This window comes from Podarcis raffonei, chromosome 1, assembly GCF_027172205.1.
Source record: "Podarcis raffonei isolate rPodRaf1 chromosome 1, rPodRaf1.pri, whole genome shotgun sequence".
Classification (NCBI taxonomy): domain Eukaryota; kingdom Metazoa; phylum Chordata; class Lepidosauria; order Squamata; family Lacertidae; genus Podarcis; species Podarcis raffonei.
In genome coordinates, this window is record NC_070602.1 from 100,087,140 (window position 1) to 100,111,519 (window position 24,380).

The 24,380-nt window shown below is 42.8% G+C and overlaps 1 protein-coding gene across 3 annotated transcripts in view; it reads right to left on the reverse strand.

The window, feature by feature from the left end:
• Positions 1–1,005: 1,005 nt before the first annotated feature.
• Positions 1,006–24,380, reverse strand: part of GTDC1 (glycosyltransferase like domain containing 1) — a 161,034-nt gene continuing 137,659 nt past the window's right edge. Inside the window, exons 8-10 of one of the 3 annotated variants that reach the window (XM_053406031.1) lie at positions 20,430–20,500; positions 19,627–19,718; positions 1,006–1,081 (exon numbers count right to left, since the gene is read on the reverse strand). In XM_053406031.1, the coding sequence (XP_053262006.1) occupies positions 1,031–1,081; positions 19,627–19,718; positions 20,430–20,500 (214 nt within the window). In that variant the 3' untranslated portion in view covers positions 1,006–1,030. Of the gene's footprint in view, positions 1,082–4,815; positions 5,856–18,435; positions 19,719–20,429; positions 20,501–24,380 lie in introns of those variants that run through there. The other 2 variants (XM_053406022.1, XM_053406015.1) reach the window with 2 other exon arrangements.

The window sequence follows — 24,380 nt, forward strand, 5'->3', positions numbered from 1 at the left end:
GAAACCCCTCATACATTTCTACCCAGACTGTGAACCTAGCAGATAACGAAAATTGCACAGAGCAAACCTATGAACAAAAGAGCAAACACATGTCAATATATTTGGAGAAACGCAGAGCAGTGGGTAGAACAGCCTTTGCCAGACTGGTAGTCTCCAGGTATTTTGGCCTCAAATCCACAGCTACCATCTCTCAGCCAAACCTACTTCAGGAGGCTGCTGCTCTAAGGATATGATGGAAGAGAAGATGTATGATGTCCTGAGTTCTTTGCAGGAAAAGCGGAATCAAAATGTATCACACTTACAGATAGATTTATTTTATTTAAGGCTGCTTTAATTTTGAATGCCATAAGAGGTCAGGGTTTTCGTTCCTCTGGTAGACTTTCTCCTCCTTTCTTCAAAATCACTGCAGCTCTTCCTGGTCACATTCAAAGATCCTTCAGTCTGGTTATGTTTCTGCGGAAGCCCTGCTGTGTTCAACGGGGCTTGCTTGCTAGTAAACACTCTTTAGGCTTTCTGCCCGAGTCTGCCCTCCCTGATGTAATGCTTAGCCACCACAACTGGTTCTCTGAACCTCTGCCTCATTGTTCTCGCTTTCATTATAACCCTGTAAAACCGTCCTGGCCTCGTTTAACCTTGATTTCCTTCTCCGCCCCCCACTCACATCCTTTTGGCTGGCCCAGCCTCTCATTCCTCACAGCCCAAGCAGCTCTTCAGCAATAAAAGGGGCTCTTCCAGGGTTTAATGCTCCTTGTTAAAATTCCACTCCCTCCTCCTCATTAGAAATGCTTTTGGATAACATTTATGCCTCCTTGAGTTGCAATGTTATGACTCCATCTCTTCCAACTTAACCAAATGTTAAGTTAGGCTGGCTTTTTAAGCTGGAGCAAAGATTTTGGACTTGGCATCCTCCTTGCCTAGGGAATGTCTCCCCTGGCAAGAGTCAGAACTTGGGCTCTGACGATGATTTTGACATTAAAATGCAAAGCTGGTTTGTACAGCTACCGACATGCCTTTTTCTGAAGAAGATCCCTCAATTTTCTTTCCACGAAGGATGCAACGAGCTGCTTCCATAAAGGGTGTGCTGGAAATGCAAGATGTTGTACAGTATGTGATTATCAGTTTCCAACAATAGCTGGGCACATGCTCAAAGAGTGGAAGAAAATATCAGAAGTTAATACAGAATTCCTATTTATTACCCTATAATTAAAGCGCTGACAGTTTTCCTATTATAAAACCTTATTTGCAAAGGTTCATAACTCAAAGAGGCAAAAAATTTCATTTCAAGATAATGTCCGGATTACCATGTTAAAGCATTTAAAATATTTTAGTAAAACGAATTCCATCTATCATAGGCTTGCTGTTTACTAGCTCTTGTTTTGCAATAATGTATTCCCTTTCTATTTTCATTCTGTTTTAAATTAAGGTGCGGTTCAAAACTGCAACATTTAAAGAAACATGTTAAGTGTCTAAAAACTGAAAGATTGCACAATGGGACAAACTTTTTTTCTGGTGCGGGGGGTGGGGGGAGTTGAAATCCATAGAAATAAATATCCAAGGAATGATGTTAATGAGAAACATTTGGTTTCAATATTCCTGGGGAGTTTGCATCCCCATTATTACAGCACTGACTGATCTACTACATGAGAAACAAAATGAGCAAAAGCGAAACTAACTACAATGTTGCCTCTTTGCTTATTTATTTATTTTGGCATTTATATATCGCCCAATTAACTATGTCCTGTGGGCGGCTCACACATTAAAACCAATAAAATGCAAATATGATTCACAATAATAAAACAATCAATATAAAAAAGCAGGTTCATTTCATTTTTTAAAAATGCAGGAGAGAAAGGGGAAGAAAACCAATGTAGGAAATAGTTCTTGTTTTTTGGAGCTCTTTCAACTTAATTTTCTTTGTGACGTTCTAAAGCACGGCTGGAGAAATTGTGTCCCAAAGACCTTTCAGGGAATTCGTCCAGTACACTGCTTGCAGTTGGTTATTCCATCGTCGTGCAAGATCCAGGTGCCTTTTTTTTTTCTTTTTCTTTTTGCACTGTTCTTGTAAAAATACAGTGTTTCTCTCTCTCTACCCCTGAGCTCAGCATTTGGTTGTCAGGAAAGTGAACCTCTCCTTGCTTTCCCACAAATTAGGGCTGGTCCCGCCATGCAGCAGGGGAAATGGCACCACGACAAGAGGATAGGATATGTGAAGCAGGAACTAGCATAGAAACTACCGTATTTTTCGCTCTATAAGACACACCAGACCATAAAACGCACCTAGTTTTTGAAAGAGGAAAACAAGAAAAAAATATTCTGAATCCCAGAAGCCAGGACAGCTAGCGGGATCGCTGCGCAGCTCCCCTCACAGCCAGCAATCCCGCTGGCTGTCATGGCTTCTGGCTTAGCCTTCATCCTGCTGCCCGGGAGAGGCTGCACGTGGCTAAGGCTCCCCCAAGAGCCACGTTTCCTTTAAAGAGCGCACGGAGCGTGTGCCCTTCTCCCTCCTCGGGAAAAAGCCCACGCGGCTCTTTAAACGGAGCGCTGAGCAGAGCCTCCCGCCTGCATTCGCTCCATAAGATGCACACACATTTCTCCTTCCTTTTTAGGAGGGGGAAAGTGTGTCTTATAGAGCGGAAAATACGGTAGGTAAAAGGACCCCTGACCGTTAGGTCCAGTTGCGGGCGACTCTAGGGTTGCGCTGCTCATCTAGCTTTACTGGCTGAGGGAGCCGGCGTACAGCTTCTGGGTCATGTGACCAGCATGACTAAGCTGCTTCTGGCGAACCAGAGCAGCGCACGGAAACGCCGTTTACCTTCCCGCTGGAGCGGTACCTATTTATCTACTTGCACTTTGATGTGCTTTATTTTTAAAATCTGCAAAAGAAGCATTGGCCTTAGAAAGGAGAGGTGCAAGGATGGCTATGAGCTCTGATGTTTTGAGGCTGGCACTGATACAGCGGCAGCAGCATAACTGCAAGTGCTGAATGGAATATGGCTGTGCAATTGTCACACTTACCTATTAGAAAGTGTCATTATCAGTGGAAGGTGTCCAGTGGAGGCTACTCTTTCTCCTTGACCTGGGCCATTTACAAACTGTCATTTCAATGCTTTACTGAGGTGTTCCCCCCCTAGTGAGCTGGAAAGGGCACAGCAGGAATCAGAACTATGGCTTACAGTGACTGTGCAAATGTATAGGTTTTCAGAGAGGAGCTCACAGCTGCTTTGCTCCACCCCACTATATAAAGGAGAGACCAATTTTAGCCTACAAACCCCAGGTAAGTCACAACTAAAGAAAGCAAATGGCAGTTGTGGTTCTTTGTATCATCGTGAAATTACATTTGCACTGTGCTGGACTCTCTAAGCCTATATGGAACACAGGAATGTTTGCAGTTATCTCGTTTTGCTGTACAGTGCTACCTCGGGTTACATACGCTTCAGGTTACATATACTTCAGGTTAAAGACTCCGCTAACCCAGAAATAGTACCTCGGGTTAAGAACTTTGCTTCAGGATGAGAACAGAAATTGTGCTCCGGCGGCGCGGCGGCAGCGGGAGGCCTCATTAGCTAAAGTGGTACCTCAGGTTAAGAACAGTTTCAGGTTAAGAACGGACCTCCGGAACGAATTAAGTACTTAAGCCGAGGTACCACTGTAATATCTGACACCCTTAACTTTTATAAACAGATTAAACGCTGCTTTGTAAGTTGCAAGGCTCAGGGTTCAAAAGAAAAAAAAGGGAACAGCACACAGCACAGTTTTAGAGTAGAGGCAAAATTTGCCAGCACGGTCTGTTGTGAATTAAAGGGCACAAAGGAAAGTGGAATGTAAAGAAGAATGTTTGCTGACTGTTGCTTCCCAGGATAGGGAGCACTGTCTAACCACCAGGTAAAAGGTAAAGGTAATGGGACCCCTGCCATTAGGCCCAGTCATGAACGACTCTGGGGTTGCGGTGCTCATCTCCCTTTATTGGCTGAGGGAGCCGGCGTACAGCTTCCGGGTCATGTGGCCAGCATGACTAAGCCACTTCTGGCGAACCAGAGCAGCGCACGGAAACGCCGTTTACCCTCCCGCCAGAGCGGTACCTATTTATCTACATGCACTTTGACATGCTTTCGAACTGCTAGGTTGGCAGGAGCAGGGACCGAGCAACCACCAGGTAGGGAACCTAAAAAACAGCCTTCCAGTTAAAAAACTGTGGGCAGACCTACATTGTGCATTTAAAGCACATGGCTTCCCCCAAAGAATCCTGGGAACTGTAGTTTACCCATGACAGAGCTACAATCCCCAGCATCTTCACCAAACTACGGATCTCAGGATTTTTGGGGGTGGGGGGAGCTATGGGCTTTAAATGTGCACCGAGTGTGCTTCAGAGGTTTGCTGTGGATTTGCCCCAAGGCACAGCAGTTTCTTCTAGTATTTCCAGTACCTCACCTGTGCCTCCAGCCCAGGAACACAGCTGAAATGTTGAGGGACTTGTAGTTAAGATTTCATTATCATTTGCAAAACAGATTCTGGCACATCGGATAAATCCCCTACTGTATTCATTGACTCCGATACAAGAATGTGTGCGGCGATAAACATACAGATAGATGTACACACTTATACATGAATGAGATGTGCTAATTAAAAAATGCAGCGGCCAATTTATTAAAAATGCGCCGTACTATCTGAATCTTCAAAACATTTAACATCAACAAATGCAGCCGCTTGACTGTTAGAATAGTAATCGATTTATCTTGAAAAGCTTCTATTTGTAAGTTGGATGCAAAGTTCTCCCCTCCCCCCCATCCAACACTTAAAAAGAATGAGGCAGCAACGTTGAAAATAACTGTAGTTTTTATTATTCTTGTTGGAACCGTTTCGGCATCTATCTGTTTGTTCTTCAACCTTGAGAGAAATAAAGCAAGTGTCTCACCTTTCATTTTATCGGATAGATGGTACCACGCAGCATATTTCCCATGCTAGTTTGAATTACAGCTGTTTATCTTGCAGCTTTCTTTAAGATTAATTAAATGCAAATGTAGCTCTGTGAATCATGGGAATACCTGCCAGACCTCTTATTAATACCTTCGCTTAAAAACCCCTGTGCCACAGAGTCATTAATTTGCAAAAGGGGGTGGGGGGTGGGGAGAGATGAGATGTGTGTGTGTGTGCGTGTAAAAGCAGCCCTTTACCTCTGAACAATTCACAGAGGCCTTCCCAATTAGTCCAGGAGAATCCTGGTCCTCCTTTCAGACCCTGTGGCCCTCGGAGGACACAATGAGGCTCCAATGATAACCTGGCAACCTAGGTAGAAAGCCAGCCAAGAAGCGAGCGTTTGAAGCTGCGATCTTGGCTGCCATCACGTCGACAAAAAAGAAAGAATTCAGGCACCATGTCATCCAGTACAAAGGATAAAAACATATTCAACCGGAAATTCAATGTGGCACCACATATGGGATACATGAGTGCAGTTATACAACAGGCCACATTTTTCCCCCGTTTTATTTTTTCTGTTGTTGAACAGTCTCCTGCATGTGATGCCGAGGACATGTGTAACCATCGTAACGTCTCTCGGAATCTGTATTTAATTTGAGTCGGGGTGGTGGCAGGGATTGGAGATCTGAAGCCGCCACAGGTTTGTGGCAGATGGCACTGTGTCAGCTATGACAAGCAGCCAGGCTGAGCTTCCTCTGCAGATTTTCTTTTCTCTCTGATCAGGTAAATATGGGCACACTCTGGAAAGTTCTACAGATTTTGCCTTAGGCTGCAAGTTTGTGACTTAGCCCCATCTGTCACAAATCTTCCTGGGGTTCTGTTTCGAGCAGAGACCTGAATTTACCACGGAGCGCTGCCCAAGAAAACTGAGACATCTTTCCCTAGGAAGAAAAGGAAGAAAGGGGGGAACAAGAGAGAGAGAGGGAGAGAAAGAGGGAGGGAGAGAGAGAGAAATTATGTGAACACAACACAATCAAGGGGAAAAGGGTTTTCTCCTCCTGCTGCCGAAGTAGGAGCAAAAAGAAATCCTATGTCAGATGCTTGATTAATATGTACAATTGTCTTCACTTTGGGGATTTTTTTTTATCCTGAAATCGCATGGATAGTATAAATACTGCTGGAAAACCAGGGTCAGAAAATCCTGCCCTCTGATTGGATCAAGGTATTAGAGACTCAATCCCAGGTTAGAATGACTTTTGTAAACAGGAGCTTTCTGCCGCAAACAGCTTACCTGACATCAGGCAGGGAGGGCCGCCACACTTAGGAGGCTTCCACCTGTGACAGCGAAAGCTTTTAAGAGCATGTCTGATTATTTCATTACCTTGTCTTCCCCCGCTCTCCCCTCCCACCCCTTCTCTCTGCAAAAGACTCCCAGATCTCCAGGCTTGCAGCCACAGGCAAAGCATTGCTCAAGTTGAACAGCAGGACATATGCAAACATTTTGCTCTAAAATATGACACTGTCATGAGGTTTTTTAGCACAACTTCATTTGGACCTTCTTGAAACGTGCACCATTAAATAATTACGGGCAGGCTAAAAATGGGGCCAGATACTCAGAAAGACACATTCCACCCCCACCACCACCACAAGTGAAGGTTTGCATCTGACTCCAGGGTTGGAGAAGTGATTTGTTACTGATGTTCAGTGAACTGCATTGATCATTCCCATTTAAAAACAAAACTCTTAAAGGAATTTTGTTTGTGTTCTCAGCCTACCCTATTGGTTTCAATCACTGTTCTGAAATAACCTCACCTTAGGAATGCCAGATGTTTTATTCCATTATAGGATGGGATAGCTCAATAGGAAAAAGCAGTCATTACAGTACCTTACTACTGTGCCAAAATAAGCTCCCCAATCTTCCTTTTAAAAAAAAGTTGATTTGGCAGCGACCATACCTTAGTCCACTGTGCTACAGTGTCATGAGCCTGCTGATCTGGGAATTGCTGATCCCTATTGAAATATACTCAGAGTCGCAAAAGTGATTTCATGCTCTTTATTCAGCTCATAGTGGTGAGGAGGAATGAATGGAAGTCCCCTCAAAGTATCTGCTTTATATACATTATTTACACAATGGGCTGCACATGATTGGCTAATTCTTGAATTCTACTGTAAGCCAATCAGGTTGTGGATTCACTTATATCTGGAGCATGATTGGGTAGTTCCTGCCAACCAATCATACTGCTGCATTGTTCTAGGACCAATCAGACTGCTGCAGTTTGGATCCTATTCAACTCAGTACATAACACCTATAAATCAATTTGGTGGCTCACCCACTGCTAGGCAAACACCCATTCTGATAGACAGGCCAAGGACCAATCAGGATGCAATGTGGGAGTTCTGTGATCAGAATTCCTGACATCCCCCCCCCCAAAAGCAGCTGCAGGGAAGGTGGGGCAGGGGAGATCGATATGGATTAGGGGCCCACAGTGTGGTTTACCCCTTTCTGCTCCCACAATTTAAATTAACCCCTATTAAGATGCTATTAGCTGCAGATGGGAGATAAATGGGTACCCGTTGGGTTTTCCATTTCACAGCTTATAGCAGCTTTTTTTTAAAGGGAGTTGTTAAGTAGGAGAAATGGCACAAGGTAGGAAGGTTTAACCCCCACCCTCCCTTGCTCTTGCCATGGACCAAATCTCACTTGGTCCCACGCCTCCAGAGCTGCATTAAGCAATGATTACATAGGCGCCGACTCCATGGGGCTTGAGGGGGCCCGAGCCCCCTCAAAAATTCGTTTGGGGGGGCTCCGCCCCCCCAATAATCTCCGGCGCCCCTCCAGCAGAGCGCCATCGCCGCCCCTCCCCCAGCCCAAAATGCACAGGGGGGGCGGGCTGCATGCCTCCTGCCCTCCCTCCCGAGCAAAAGCTCCACCCAATTTCCTTTGGAGCTGATTAATAGGCGCAGCACGCTCTCCCCTATTCGCTCACGAGGAGGCGGCGCCACTTTATTTGCATATTCATGAGCTTATTTATTATTCATGAGCTTTCCCGGGCCCCCCCAATATTTTTTATAAGTCCGCGTCGCTGAATGATTATGATGTTGGGAGTAGGGGTGCCCGCACAATTTTGGAGGCCCAGGGCACTGCACACTTGGCTCCACCTGCAATCTATTAGCAGGAACCATGAAGCTGCCTGCCATGTATCCCTGAAACCCAAGTAACTAAGGTAGGGCTAAACCAAGGGTTGATCATCACCCCATCATCTCCTCCTGCTGCCTGCTCCTCTCTGCCGCCATACGACCTCACTTCACCCACCTCCCTCCCTCTCCCCTGCTTACTTTTTCTGCTGCTGTGGCAGCAGTGCTGTCTATCTCTCCTCCTTGCTCTGAAGAAGTTGCAGATTGGGGTTGGCCACTCCTTAGAGCAAAACATTCTGGTGAGTTGGTTGAAGGAGAATGCCTGTGACATCTTAAAACTTAGGTAATGACTCTGCCCAGAAGGCCTCACTCTAAGAAAGGACCTCATTTTTTGGCCTCATGTGTAGCAGCACTGTTCTCCATGAAAGACTTCTGCAGGCCCAGGTTGGCAGCAAGGCAAGCAAACAGGGGGCCTGGGGATGCCAGTTTGCTCCCCCACCCTATGCCACCAGTTTGGCCCTGGGTCAGACGTGAATACTTGCCATAATTTGCAGTATACCCTATGGATTTATGCATGCTTATCCCCGTTTCCTTTGCTATATTTACATGCAGGAGGGATTTACTTTACGCTCCTCCAAATCATACCCACATGTGTTCTCACACACTACCAAACCTGCTGCTTCTGGGCAAATGAGCAACTACTGCCCCATGGGGGTCCTAGGAATATACAGTGGTACCTCGGGTTACATACGCTTCAGGTTACATAAGCTTCAGGTTACACACTCCGCTAACCCAGAAACAGTGCTTCAAGTTAAGAACAGAAATCGGGCTCCAGCGGCGCGGAGGCAGCAGGAGGCCCCATTAGCTAAAATGGTGCTTCAGGTTAAGAACAGTTTCAGGTTTAGAACGGACCTCCGGAACAAATTAAGTACTTAACCCGGTCAAGCTTGCAAAAATCTATCATCTGCCCGATAATAAATGTTGGAAATGTAAAGATAATGAAGGCACATTCTTTCACCTTTGGTGGACGTGCCCAAGGATTAAGGCTTTCTGGGAGATGATATATAATGAAATGAAAAAGGTATTTAAATATACCTTCTTGAAGAAACCAGAGGCCTTTCTCCTGGGCATGGTCGGCCAACTGGTGTTAAAGAAGGATAGAACTTTTTTTATGTACGCCACAACAGCAGCAAGAATACTCATAGCAAAGTACTGGAAGACACAAGATTTACCCACCTTGGAAGAATGGCAGATGAAAGTGATAGACTATATGGAACTGGCGGAAATGACTGGCAGAATCCGAGACCAGGGAGAAGAGTCGGTGGAAGAAGATTGGAAGAAATTTAAAGATTATTTACAGAAACATTGTAAAATTAAGGAATGTTAAAATGATGTTGGAATGAAATGAAGCAATAATGTTAAAATGGAGTATGTAAAAATGGATTGTTAATAGATGAAAATATAAAGTTATAATATGTTAAGATAAAGAATTAAGATAAAAACAAAGAGGGAAAGGATTTGCTGAATTAACCATTCGAACTGGAATACAAAAAAGGGAGGTGTGAGGAGGTCAGGGAAACAAGTAAATGAAAGGCAAGGCATGGAAAGATGGATCTTTTTTAAACTGTTTTTATTTTTTCTGTATTTTGTATCTTTTGTTTTCTTTTTTTATTTCTTTATTATTTTTGTAATCTCTTTTTAAATTTTAATAATTTAAAAAAAGAATTAAGTACTTAACCCGAGGTAGCACTGTAACCGAAAGGCGACTTAAATGCAGTTTTTATTTTCTTTTTAAAACTGATGCACATCCCACTGGCGAGTTGTGACTGACCAGTGAGAAAGCTGGTACTGAAAGACTATTTAACCTGGGCAACAAAGCCAGGCAGTTTGTATAAGCATTAGGAAGCAGTAACCACTCACTGACAGGACAGTGAAAATTCAACTGCTAAGATGCAAGGGAAATGGTGGGAAGTGGGAGATTGCTTTAATATCATCACCTGCTCTTTGTGATATATTACAGCACAAATATGACCCATGGTGAAATTTTCATTGTATGTGGAGAGGTCGTACTTTCACCCTCTGCCTATTCCATTGCACAACTTAGTACTCCCATTTGGGAGGAGGAGTCTGGCAACAAAGCCATCCTTCTTTGGGGCAGGTGGGGGGGGGGGAAGCATGCTTGCCACAGATCGGCTAAATTAAACAGTAGGAAAGAGGTCACCAGTGACTTTTGCAATCTACTGTCAGCATCCCTTTTGTAAAATTAAACGATCATCCCTTGTAAAAACTGTTTTATTTCTTCCTCCCCATCCTGCCATGTTCCATGGGCTCAAAAGACTCGGCTCTTCGCCTATTTCCCTATGCGCTCAGATGCCCTTTCTCAAACATTTCTAACTCATCAGCCAGTTTTAATTCCCTCCCTAAAGAATGCTGCAAGCTTGTATTCCCAATATAGTTTTGTAATAGAAAGTAAGATGTCCTTGCTTTTATAACTGAAGGTTTTGTCACTCTGTAAGGAGGCCCTGCTCCCGGCTGCACCTTTCACATAACTTTATGCTCCGACCAGAGTTTCCTTTTCATATTGGTCCCTGTGAGCTGGAATATTATTATTATTCATTATATTTTTATTGATACCCTGCCTTTCACCCCGAACGGTTGTTAAGGTGGTTTATGGATGAAAACAAGAATTAGCAGCACACAAGGGAATTAAAACTAACCTGATGAAAAGCAATCCCAAGATTGCACACCCAAACAATCTGAATCCTCATAGAAAATTTTGTAGATCATCATTTGGAGCCTGCTCCCCTTCCACACTCAGTCTCTGCTCCCAGCCCTTGAGGATTCATCCATCTCATTCTAGATTTTGGCCTCCTACTTCCTACTCTAAGCATGTGGTTGGGTTGCTTTGCCTCCTTGCATTGGTTTCCTTCCACAAAATATTTATCTAGGCTAGGGGTTTCCTAGACTATGACTTTCTTCTTCTTGGGGAAGGGGGGGGGGGAGAACAGAAGGGGCAACCAGTGGGTCAAGTGAGATAAAGCTATGGTGGTGGTTGTCCCTCTATAGCACAAATCACCCCACAGATAGATAGAAGCTACAACTGAAAAAACAAAGGCACAAAGGGTGAAGGGTGCATGTGTTTTGACAGCTGGAGTACCTGCTTAGTATGATTATTTGCAATGTGCCTTAATAAGTGCAGGTGCCACTATACTGGGCTACACTTTTGTTGTTATCTCTTTCAGACTCACATTTTTCCAAGGCCAGAAGGGCGTGACACAGGTCTGGGCCTGGTGAGGGCCTGAATGGGATACTGCTTGGGAACCCTAAGGACATTGCCATGATGGAAGAAAGGTGGGGTATTAATAAATAAATCTACTTTATGTTTTAGAAAGTGGCTCATCTGTTCTCTATGAACTCTGACCTCTCTTAAGGTATTGTAACCAAATTCTGCATGATGGTTCCTGAGATAAAGGAGCACGTTTTTTGCCTAAGTCTGGATAATATTGGTTGTCATTTTGAAACAAGATGGTGGACTGCAGTTGTTGTTTTTAATGCACTGATTTAAACCAAATCTTGCATGATTATTCCGGAGGTTTCTGTCTATGAATACAACTGGATGTCATTTTGAATCAAGATGGCAGACTGAACCTTTCAAAACTGCACTGATTTGGGGGTTTCTTAGAATTCCGAAGCAATGCTGGGCACAGGGCAGCTACTAATTATTATAACAGAAATCACCATATATTGTTCACCTATTACACTTGATGAAGACATCCCACCAGCAACAGACATTATCTCCCCCAGGTAAAGCTTGCCATACCAGTTTATCTGCCAAAGAATCTTCACAGCTATCACAATCTTCTGTGCACTGGCGTTGTGGTTTCCTGGACAAGTTCCAGGATGCACAATCTGTCTAGACATTGGAGATGTGAAGCCAGGTGGGTCTCCCACTTGCTGTACATAAGCTGAGCATGTGTTCCAGATTGCCTCCAAAGGTCTCCCCCACAGCACCATACTGCCAAGAGGGATTGACAAGCTGTCTCTCAAGGATGTTTGTCTGACATTCCAGATCTGCTAACTGCAGAATGAAGTTTTCTTCTGAAGAATTTCAGAGGAACCCACATTGAGGGTGGGGTCTTCAACCTTCTTTCTCTAGGGGTTAAAGCAGCTTGAAGGCATTACCATTTCCCACTCCAGCACCACCCTCAACATACTATCTGGTCCAACACAACTGTGAGAAAGAGGATATTTGTCCTATTATGCTCTCAAGGAAGCATGCTGTGTCCTTTTCTCATCCCCTCACCTCTGCAGGCCCACATAAGGATTATGTAGTCTTTCTATCAATAAATGTATGGGAAGTGGGGAAATGATAAAGTCTTCAACCTGCTACTTCAATTACTCAAAAGCCTCGTTTGGTAGAAGATCATTAAGAAGTGTATGAAGGATGGGTACAAGATATGTATCAGGGCATGCCAAAACTTAGATGCAGGGAGGAAAAAAATCATTTGAACGTGTGTCTGATTTCCAGGTATTTATCCTTTGATGCTTCTCTACCATTTCATACTGAAGCACAGAATATAAAGCATGGGCTCTAGGAAATAAGGTATGTTGTGAGGTTGGGAAACAACAGCACACAGGTGGCGCGCAGAGGTGGTGTACATAATATCACCCTCTCAGTGGTGCATTCATCTCAAAGTCATACTTAGGGGACTTTAGATGTTTTGGATGAGTTCATCCAAGCCCAGAAAACCTGTCCATGCAAATGCAGTAATGAACTCCAAGAAACTTTCAGCAAAAGCAGGCAATGAAATGCAAACATTAAGAAGGATGCTATGATTAACCCAAAGCCATGGTTAAGAAAGACTGATGAAGATAGATGTGTTAGATCAAATAATTGAATTTATTTAATCCACTTGAACTGAACTTGAAAACTTTGAGGGATATGTATATGTATATATGTGTATATATGTGTGTATATGTGTGTATATATATATATATATATGTGTGTGTGTGTGTGTGTGTGTGTGTGTGTATATATATATATATATATATATATATATATATATGGGAGGGGACCCCTGACCATTAGGTCCAGTCGTGACTCTGGGGTTGCACGCTCATCTCGCTCTATAGGCTGAGGAAGCTGGCTTTTGTCCGCAGACAGCTTCCGGGTCATGTGGCCAGCATGACTAAGCCGCTTCCCACCGGAGCAGTACCTATTTATCTACTTGCGTAGATATCTACGTGTGTATACACACATACACACACACACACACACTTTGGCTACCTATCATGGAGATAGGAGCTTAAGGATTTAGTCTTACAGTAGTGAATTTAGCTGTTACAATTACCATTTTGTTTCTCTGCCTTTGTGGTATCCTAGGGAAACTATATCCCAAATTACATTCAATGCTATTTTAAAAACACAACAACAAAACCCTGCCACGGAAAAGGCAACTGACTCAAGGAGTAAAAAGTGTTAACTTTTATTGTGCTCATTTTGAGTCATACACTGAAATGTTCACAAGAGAAAGTTTGCATAGCCTTTTGCCAACAGAAGTGAATCCAATAAAAGGTATCATTTTACCTATTTTGTTGGATTTAGAGAGCAGAGGTTATGAACATGTGTGCTTTTAGGGGAAAGGGTGTTGCTTTTGGATTTTACTGCCACTAAATCATGCACAACATGCTCGGAGCTCTGTGTTCTGATAGACATCAACATCCAGTAATACTTGGCTTCACTTTGTAGCGAACAATGCACCTAAGGCTTACCCACCCTACACGCTTTTGTGCCTTATTGCTTAAGTTGATTGCCTTTTTGTAGCAAGCATAATTCTGCCTCCCTTTTCGCCTCTAACTTTATAAGTTGGCACAGGCACTGCATATAATTGACAAACTAATGCAGTAATGCATTTGACTGTTTTAGATTATATTATTAATAAGCTTGCAGCAAAAGCGCGCACACAGAGAGAAGGCAACAAAAATTCATATTTTATATGTCCTGTTGCTGCTGTTGTTTCGTTTTAAAACAGCAGCAAGAAAGAACACCAGTCCCCCCCCCCCCGATGACCAAGGAGTATAAAAGAATGAAACACTCTTATTTGATATTCAGGTTTTGTTTACCAGAATGTTGCTCCATTTTGATCTCTAAATGACTAATCACTGTAAAAGTGTTTTTTGTGGGGGGTTTTTTGTGTGTGTTTGTGTGTTTTAAGAATAAGAAGAAACAAGGTATCCTCAAACTGCAGGGCAATGTTTTGGGACCTGGCCAAGCGAGGGGCACTTTGTACTGTGATTCAAATACCCCCCCTCCCCCAGTTTTTACTTATAATTCAAATTATGGCAAGCAAATTAGCAGAATACCTGGGGTTGTATTCAACTAAGTCATGCTGAGCAGACCCACAGAAATCAAGGGACTTTGTTACTCACGGCTAAGCTGAGTCTATTGATTTAAATGGGTCTACTTTAAGTATGACTTCATCAGATGCAACCCCTGAAGACTGAACTATGACCCTGGACACAAGGCAAAGAGCAGCACCTGAGAGATCTGGCCATTTGAAGATTATTAGTGGGGGGGGGGCAAGGATGTTAGACTGCAGGGGGAATATGTGGGTATATTACATGTGTATGAGAAAGGATTGGTCAAGAAATGGGTGTGTAAGAGTGGGTCAGAGCAGGCGAGTGGAGACAGATTTGGAATGATTCTGCCCACTTTATATCGGCAGGATAAAATATAACTACAGTACTTGAAGAGCAAACAAGAGTATTTCATACTTTGTTCACCTTAGTCAACACTAAAAATAGGCGTTCTTTCTTCCTGCTGTCTAAAAACAGAAGCAAAAAGAAAAACAGGATATATACAATACCTCTGGGACAGCTGTCCAGGAGGAAAGTTACATCCCTGGGCGTAGAACAATGGAATTTGGATGGGTGGGTGAGATAACGAGATAAGGCTATAAAGCCTTGGGCAGAGGGCAGGGATTGGGAACCTGTGGCCCTCCAGATGTTGGGGGACTCCATCTCCCAGCAGCCTCAGCCAGCATGGCCAATTGTCAGGGATGATGGGAGCTGTAGCTGCAGCCTTGGATTCAAATAGACATCAAACATCACTCTGGCTCTCTGGCTTCCCAGCCTGTCGCTTTTATACTTCTAGCTTCTTGCTGACATCTTTGTTCTCAATTCTGCCTTTGTCTTTCTAACTACCCCTGAGTTGAGGGAGAGGGCTCACCCATTTGCTATCTCACACAGAGCGCCCTCCTTTGTTCACCTTAATGGTCCACCACCTCTGCTATCACCTCACCACAAAGTTAGCCCGGCTATTCCAAGAATTATAAGGGGGCTTAGGCATTCATCCCAATCCCTCCAAAACTCATAACATTATTATGATATATGGCTTGTTTTGCACAAGCAGGAGATCACTTCTGCTTATGCAAGGCGGCCCTCCCTTCTGCCAGTTTCCCTATCCTATGCTATCTCTCAGTATCTCCCCAATCTCAGGAGGGGGCGTGCAGTGGAGGAAGAGACAGGAAGACCCACACTGATCAAGCAGGGTTCCAGTCAGACTTCTTTAAATCCAACCATTTGGGATTGTTGGTGTTTACAGAATGCAAAGGCACCTTAGCCTGCTTCAGAGGTTGCAGTCGGAAATTGAACAACCACATGAGATGCTCTCCTATTGCCATTTCCATCCATCTTCTGCAGTGGGGGGGCGTCATTCCATATTCTGGAGGCTTCCTGCATATTTTAGAATCCTGAAAAATTAAGATGCTAAAATGCACAGGAAGCCTCAGCAAATACAGTTGTACCTTGGTTTTTGAACAGTTTAGTTCTCGAACGTTTTGGCTCCCCAACGCCGCAAACCTGCAAGTGAGTGTTCCGGTTTGCAAACTATTTTTGGAAGCCAAATATCTGACACAGCTTCCACGGCTTCCGATTGGCTGCAGGAGCTTCCAATCGGAAGCCGTGCCTTGGTTTCTGATCGTTTTGGAAGTCAAATGGACTTCCGGAACGGATTCCGTTTGAGAACCAAGGTACAACTGTATAGGAGATTCTCCACTCCAGAAGGCACACTTTTAATTGTAACGCCTGAAGAGGGCTTTTGTGTTCTTGTTCAAGTGCACCTGTTACAATTAACACTGTAAAACAAGCTAACGGATAAACAAAAGTATCTGCATAGGGGACAACTTACATTCATAGTCCCACAATAGTTTCATTTCTTGGTTACTTTTAAAAAATGACCAAGAATGAGACAAACAATTGGTAGCCTTAGGTATGATAAAAGACACTGGAATGGCAAAGAACACAAGGAACAAATCTATACACCTTCTACAGTATGATCCCGCATTAACAGAGTTCAAGAAGTGAGTACATTTCTTTCCCATAGCTAAGCTCTTAGTCAGGGGTTAAAGTTGACCCTTCTGACAGTATTCTCCTTGCCCTATCCAGCACCATTCACCACTGCCATTGCACAACGAGCAATTAAAACTTGCATTCAGCTGGAGTTATTAACATGCTGCCCAAAGTGATGTGATAAACTACTCCATGTCTGTGGCGGTAACTCTACTTATAAATAATTCAGCAAGGAGTACGTTCTCCGAAGGAGACACTTGAAGCAAACGAAGCATTTTACTGAGCAGGGCTTGTATAACACACATCTCTTACTTCTGAGCTACATTTTGGAAATCCTACCCCCTTTCAAGCATCTACATTGGTCCTGCCCATGTTGCATTTTAACACACATACACCCCCCCGTCTCTCTTGCACACTGAAGCCGCAGAACCACAGCCACGACAAAAGGGCAAGCCCTTGCATGGCAGCAAAAACTATTTAGCTGAACTCGAAGAAAGAGCGAATGTCAAGGTAAAAATTTAAGGATTGTTTTTCTCTCTTTGAAGCCTCCGTGTGTAGCTATGCAATAGTATTGACTCAAGAAGTAATGCTGAGCAGTGGAAGTGTTCAGTCAGCATTTTAAACTATTATGAGCTACCTTCTGAACCATTGCCAAGTTAATAGACAATGAAAGATAATGAGCTTGAAATTGGGTGTTAAATTGCATTTTTGGTTCTCTCCTCTTTTTTTTTCTTGAAGTTTAACCATTTCCTGCAGAAACAACATTTTCTTTCGGTCTGTCCTTATGTAAATGTCCACTTTTAGGTCACAAGAGAAAACTGCACATGGAGAGAGTGGAGTTCTCTAATTCTCTTGCACAGATTTGCTACACTGGGAAAGGAAGTACAGAAAATGTAGACAGGGATACTTCTGGGGTAGGGAGCAGGCATTATATCACTCCATTATCCCAGACAACATAATTTGGGAATGTGCCTCCAGTTGTATTGTCAGGAATGCATTTATTAGCATTGTTACAAATATCAGTTACTTGATATTGGCATCCTGGAATGAGGGTACCATCTGCTTTTTCAGGGTATAGTGTGCCCTGACATTCTCCTGCACGAATGGAAGCTGGGAAAGCCACTGGGAAGTTCTCCTGCCCACACCCCACCGAAATGAATGGGACCTTTGCAAGCACATAGGAAGGCATGAGCCATAGGGAAGTTTTCCAATGCAGGCACCTTCCAAATGAATGACAGCTTCATTAGACCAATACCATGCACAGTATCCACCTAGAATAATGAAGCATGTGGAAGAGAACCTCACTGTGAACTGCATCTATATTTGCTGAAATTTATTTCCACCCCTTTCAAAGGCTGAAGGCAGGCAACAACTTCCATTTGAAAACATGGAATTAGTAGAAAATATTGACATGGAGGCTCATGAAAATTCAGATGCTCTCTCCAGTTGGTTAACATCAACCTACCAAACAGCAACACTAAAAGGCCCTTATATTGCACTCAGCAGATGCTCAGGTTTCAGCAGACTTTGGAGAATGAGATTTCTCATCTGCGGTGCAGCTGCCAAGAATGCTGTTTTACATGGCCTTGTCATTCAAAGTTGGCCACCACTATTAAGAAAGGGCTATATTAAGAATTGTGATTGGACGTGGGGAAGGAAGCAGCCTATACAGGACTCAGGCCGTTCTGAAATTTAGACATTAAGACTGGCACCCCAAATTAGGCTCAAACACTTCTGAGACATAATCCAGACACAAGGAAACAATGCAATGACTCCTTTCCCCCCAATACCAATGCAAAACAATTGTGGAATTCCAGCCACCTCTGCCCAGGTTTCAAAGGCAACTGAAAACAAAAAACATAGAGTAGCAAAATCACAGGTTGAAGCAGCTGAGGTCGAAAATTGAAATGGGTCAACGCAAAGCAAAGTTTGTAAGGTTCATAAGGTCCACAAAGTAAGAGTCCATAAGGATATTTCAGGGTTTGGAGCCCCAATAATAACAGATAATAACTGATGCCCACAAGGCAGGATTCAACTAAGCTGTTGTGAATGGAACGAGGACCACTTACATGAAAGGACTTGTTCCCCCTTTTTATCCTCCTCGACTCCCCTAAATCTTCTTTGGGAGGTTGGGGGGAAGAGGGGGGAGTCCCATGGCATAAGTGAGCCTCGTTCTCCGCAAACACACCCCACTTAGCACAACACTGAATTCCAGCACATCTCTTCACTTTGGAGGAACATAGGAAGCTGCCCTATACTGACCACACCAAATGGTCATCTAGTTCAGTGTGGCTTACGTCGACTGGCAGCACCTGTTCATGGCATCAGACAGAGCCCTACCTGGAGATACCAGGGCATGGACCAGGACTCTGCCACTGAGCCTGGGCTTTTCCCTAAGCCTACACCTTTTTGCACAACCCACACTTCTTCTGATTCTCTCCTCACACCCCACGCCCCAAAATCTGGTGACCTGAAGCATGCGGCCTGTCACAATTGCACGATGAGCATTCCTGCTCTTGTTACCCTTCACTGGCTATCATTTTTGGGAGCGGGTAAACTCCGAATGCTATGACATCTTGTGCAATGCATTCGGCCTTGCTAGATGTTTCCAGGAGAGAGAGAAAGTGGGGATTCGGGTAGCTGTTCTTTGGAGCAGGAACCGTGCCATGTGATACTCTTCTTTGCGTACTGGTGTTGTAAAGGGTTTTCTTTGAAATGTAACAAAACAGCCTTAAAACAGAGGCAGAAGAGATGTGGTACTCACCTGGTCAGTCACCTGAACACACCAGTGGAGATTAAATTAAGATAGGGAGGTAAGCTTATCCTCATTAGTATAATTGTAGGATCCCTCTTCCACTTTCCTTTTATACTAATGAATTAAATTAATCCAGGTTCATTTTTATAAGCCTCTTGGGTTCAAACATGGAGGACAGTCATTTTAGAAAACAATAAATTAAAAAAAGCATGTAGCATGCATTAAGCGCACGTATTTCATAAGACCCTAGGTTAATACAACTGGCATCTAGTGTAATTAATCCTTGTTAGTGTAACAACTAATATCCCTCCCTAGCATGTTTCCTTTAAACATTAGGATGTTAATTAAATGTTTTCTGGTTTTCTCTCCTTTTTAGAAGGAAGGGGAGGGGGGCCTTTTTTTCTTTTTTTTCTTTTTGGTCTGTACTCTTCAATACACAACAATACCTTGGAATACCTATTCAGAATAAATACCTTATAGAGATGTTTCCTTACAATGTCTGGTCTCTTGCATAAATTCTGAAGCCTTTTAAAAAGCTGTTCAGGTGTAGAATACAGATATTCAGCTGCAGGAAAAACAGATACATTTTTAATGAAACAAAAACCTCAAAGCACACACTCGATATTAGTCACTTTACTAATTAAAAATGCATATTGCTCTGTGCCGCCTCGTGTTTTACATTATTTAAGCATGATTTTATAAGGTTACCTCAGCTCACAAGGATGTTTAATGCTAAATAAGACTGTGTAGTTGTGCTGTTTAGACATCTCCTTTGGGTGATTAAAATACATTATTCTAATGTAACACAATGCATATGTGAGACATTTAGTGATGAGATTTTTCAAAGGACTGGTACTACATTAGTGTGTATCCTGTAGCAGGGTTGCATATTATTAAGTATTAAATTGTTTAAATAATTTGGTGTGATTTTTCAGGCCTAAATTTTTCTCTCTGTATGTCATCTTAAAAAAAATAAAAATCTGCAAGCTATCGCTTCCGAAGCGACCTTTTTAATAAAATCTATCACTATAGACTGTGTATGCTAACAATGAAGAATGCTATTTCAAAACTTGCTTTTGTGTTATCTTGAAAGAACAGATGGTAAATATAAACTTCGTCTAATGTATTAAAACACATTAAAAAAATTCCTCAGCGCTAACATGGTAGCTTGCCAAATAAACAATTGCTCTTGCTTAAGTTTATTCTCAAACTTTGCGTTTTAGAATTAATTATAAATTAAAACCACAGCAGAAAAAATGCAGAAGTAGGAAACTACCTGGAAATATTTCCGGATAGACCAAAGCTTTGGGACAGAGTGGATAGCAGCCACAGTGCACAGCTTCTATCCTGGGGAAGAAGAAAAAAAAGGGAGGGTAATGCAGATTATGTACCATTATTACATTATTGAGCCCCAAAGCGTATTTTGGGCCAACAGCACAGAAGTTGGCTGCAACAATCGTATTCCCTGCACATCAGTGTACTCTCCCTAAATGCCAAAGTTGCTCTTTTTAAAAGATAATTTTATTGATCACATGAATTACACAGAACAGAACAGCAAACATATGTTTTGTTCACTGAATAAATCAAAACGCAGCTCTCCTTTAAAAAAAAAGAAAAAAAGATACTGCTCAACACGTTTTCATAATCAGCAGACTGTGACTGGGGGGACGTGGGGAACCCACAATACTCCTTCTTTCTCTTTCTTTCTTTCTTTCTCTCTCTGTTTCCCAAAATGCTGTCAAACACAAATATGAAGGAACTGGTATGAAAGAACCACCAGTGCTATCCAGCAGCCGGTTATACACATCTAAGTTTCTTTAGAATCATTGAGGTGGAATCTGCACACATATAAAAAACGTTCTGAAAATGCTTCTTATAAAAAAAGTGTTTTTAAAAATACATTGAATTCTCCATAAGGCTCACCATCGCCATCTCGTGTCACATTGTATATTGCACTTAAAGCACACTTAAAACATTTTATTTGCAGCTGTAATAGCTGAGTCCTGAGACATCATTGCAGGTAACCGTGTACTGGAATGCAGCCCAGTGACAGGGCGATCCATGCGCACTAACGCAACTGAGGGTTGAAAGCACAGGTGATAGAGAGCATCCTCTACCATACCCGAGTACAAGTGCTTAGCTTGGGAGGCTCAGGGCAAGCTGGGTGACACACACAACTCTGTTCCAAGCTCCTCGGCACCTGCTGTCTGAGGTGCTGCTCTTGCTTTGCCTAATGATAGGGCCAGACCTGCTCCTCCTGGACTTCCCATCTTTAAACACCGAGAATGTTTTAAAAAGTGGTTTGGGCACTACCTGCTTCTGCTGCGAGCAGGAAACTGACTGAGCCGTAACCCTAAAGGTAAAGATAAAGGGACCCCTGACCATTAGGTCTAGTCGTGGCCGACTCTGGGGTTGCGGCGCTCATCTCGCTTTATTGGCCGAGGGAGCTGGCATACAGCTTCCAGGTCATGTGGCCAGCATGACTAAGCCGCTTCTGGCGAACCAGAGCAGCGCACGGAAACGCTGTTTACCTTCCCGCCAGAGCGGTACCTATTTATCTACTTGCACTTTGTGCTTTCGAACTGCTAGGTTGGCAGGAGCTGGGACCGAGGAACGGGAGCTCACCCCGTCACAGGGATTCAAACCACCGACCTTCTGATCGGCAAGTCCTAGGCTCTGTGGTTTAACCCACAGCGCCACCCGCGCCCCCTGCCAAATTCAATCGGGATTTCTCCCAGGTAAGTGGAGTTACGATTTCAGCCTAGAAAGCTCTAGTTCAAGTGCTCACTTGGCATGGCGTAGGTTTCTACCTCTTTGCCACAACCATGATCTTTATGTGAATAAATTCAGTGACTGTCTGTAAACACTGCGTAAGGCCGTCTGGCAATGCATAATAGATTGAACCCATAATAGATTAGCTATATGTGTATGCCTATATACTCTTAATTACTAATTATAACCTAACCTTTACTTACAAATACATTATCCAAGCATTCCTTTGTCGTGGGGTTTTTATTTATTTATTTATTAAGCGATTTGCAGAGTGGCACGCTTTAGACACAATTTGCAACTTCATGGCTTCAGCAGGCAAACGCAAAAACAATGCTAGATCGTTGCAGCAAAGCATTTTTGTTAAACTTTCCATGCAGTTATGCACTGAGTTACAACTGCTTTAGCTTTTCTGCCCCCCTACCCCTTCGTGTAATCGCCAATCATCGGACATACAGTAAACTTTAAAGATAAAGCTGTAAAATCTGTCGGTCGGAAATTCTGCAGTGAAATTGAAAACTTTTTTTTTAAAAAAAGTTTATTTTCTGAAATTCTTTTAATTGGCACCCAAATGCTGAAAGACCGTCTTTTCTTTTCTAACTTCAGCATTCGCCTCCCCTTTGTGAAAGATGAAGGCCATGTCAATATTCACTGTATTGATGTGTGCTTTGTTTTTCCAGCATTTTTCTTTTTCACTTTTTAAGGAAAAAAAAGTATTTGCCACTGACTATAAATTAGCTGGTAGGGCTTTCTTTTTGAATTCAAGATGTACACCACAACCGAACTCTTAAGGACTTCCAATATGACACCACCAAATGCAATGGGCACAAATTTAGGATTATGGATAACTTGCAACAAGTGAGGGGGAAGGATTTAATGGGGACATGAGAGGAATACCCAGACTTCCCATTTCTCCTCCCTCCTGCACCAGCCCTCAACGCTGCCTGCGAACATGACCATGCAATATGTATGGTGTAATTGGAAACAAGGGTCCTAATTGAATCACTGGGAATCCTTCAAAGCAGGTCTCCACACACATCCTCGTGGATCATACTCCTTATTTAAAGGCAAATACTTACTAAAAGCCGAGAAGATAGTTATATTTTTGATCATTAAATTACTGTTGGGTCATAACTGTCAAAGAGCAGAGATTTTCAAAGGAAGCTTTCATTGCTGCTCTCCCCCCCCCCAAAAAAAAAGCACTGTGGAGATTTTAGCAATATACCTCAGATCATGAAATTATGTAAAAGCAAGTGATTTTCAAATTGATCTCTTTCCCTGAAAGAGAACATCAGGCCAAGCTACAGTTTAAAGAGTCACCTTTAAAACACTGTGTAGGAAGAGTCCTTCTCAAGGACTCTGTCCGTCTCACAAATTAGTAAAACCAGGATTCAATATTTATGTAATTTGACAGATAAAAAAAAAAAGTAGGATTTGGAATTAATCCTTTTATTTGAAAATGACCTTACATTCTGATGCAAAGATAAATACGTCATGCCAATATACTCCGAGAGGGTTTGGGAAGAGCGGGCCACAATGGGTAGCACAAAATGCAGCTTTTTAAAAAACCAAATCCATTTTTAAAATATATAGGTTCAGCCCAATGAAAGGCGATCTGCACCTGGAAACAGGCTCAAAATGCAAATCCCTCGTATACATACGAGAAGAGACGCTATGAGGGAAGTTATGTAACCCCACATTCAGTAACCCGGCTTGCACATAATACAGATAGGGGCCCCATGGGTACAGAAGTAGATCTATGGAGTGTGGCAATGACCTAACTTGTTTCTCTACCCAAGATAAGGAAATCTGTGGCCCATGAGCTATTGCTGGCCTTCAACTGCCAACATCCCTGACCATTGGGCATGCTGGCTGGGTGTGATGGAAGCTGGAGTTCCAAGAGCAGCAGGAGGGCCAGAGATTGCTCAGACCTGCTTCAAGCTTCTTCTGTGCTAAGTTCAAACCTTTGCAACTGCAGCTATTCCTCAGTTTTGATTCCTGAATATCCCCAGTGAAACAACAGAGTCCCATTGTTAAAATGACCTTTATATTCCAATTAAGAAATCATCTGCTAAATCTATGAATCTTAATATTCAGATCTATTCCCTTCAATTCATACAATTTATCTGCAAATAGTTGTTGGGCTTCTGATTCTAAATATAATTAGCTGATAATTTTGCTTGGCTGAATTACTTTTCTGGAGGGCCTGCTAAGTCTCTCAGTTGCATTATCTGGCAATAATGAATCTGATAGGTGAAATTTTTTACTGTAATGAGGATGAGACACAGTTGTGACACCTGAGTCTAGTAATAACAGAAGACTGCTAATTATCGACAGCACTTTTTTGTGTGATGCACAGAGGAAGAAAAAAACCCCTCATTATTAAAAAAATAAAAAGTTACAATTATAAGTGACACCAGAGGAGAGTAAATAAAATGGAGTGATTAAAACATTGCTG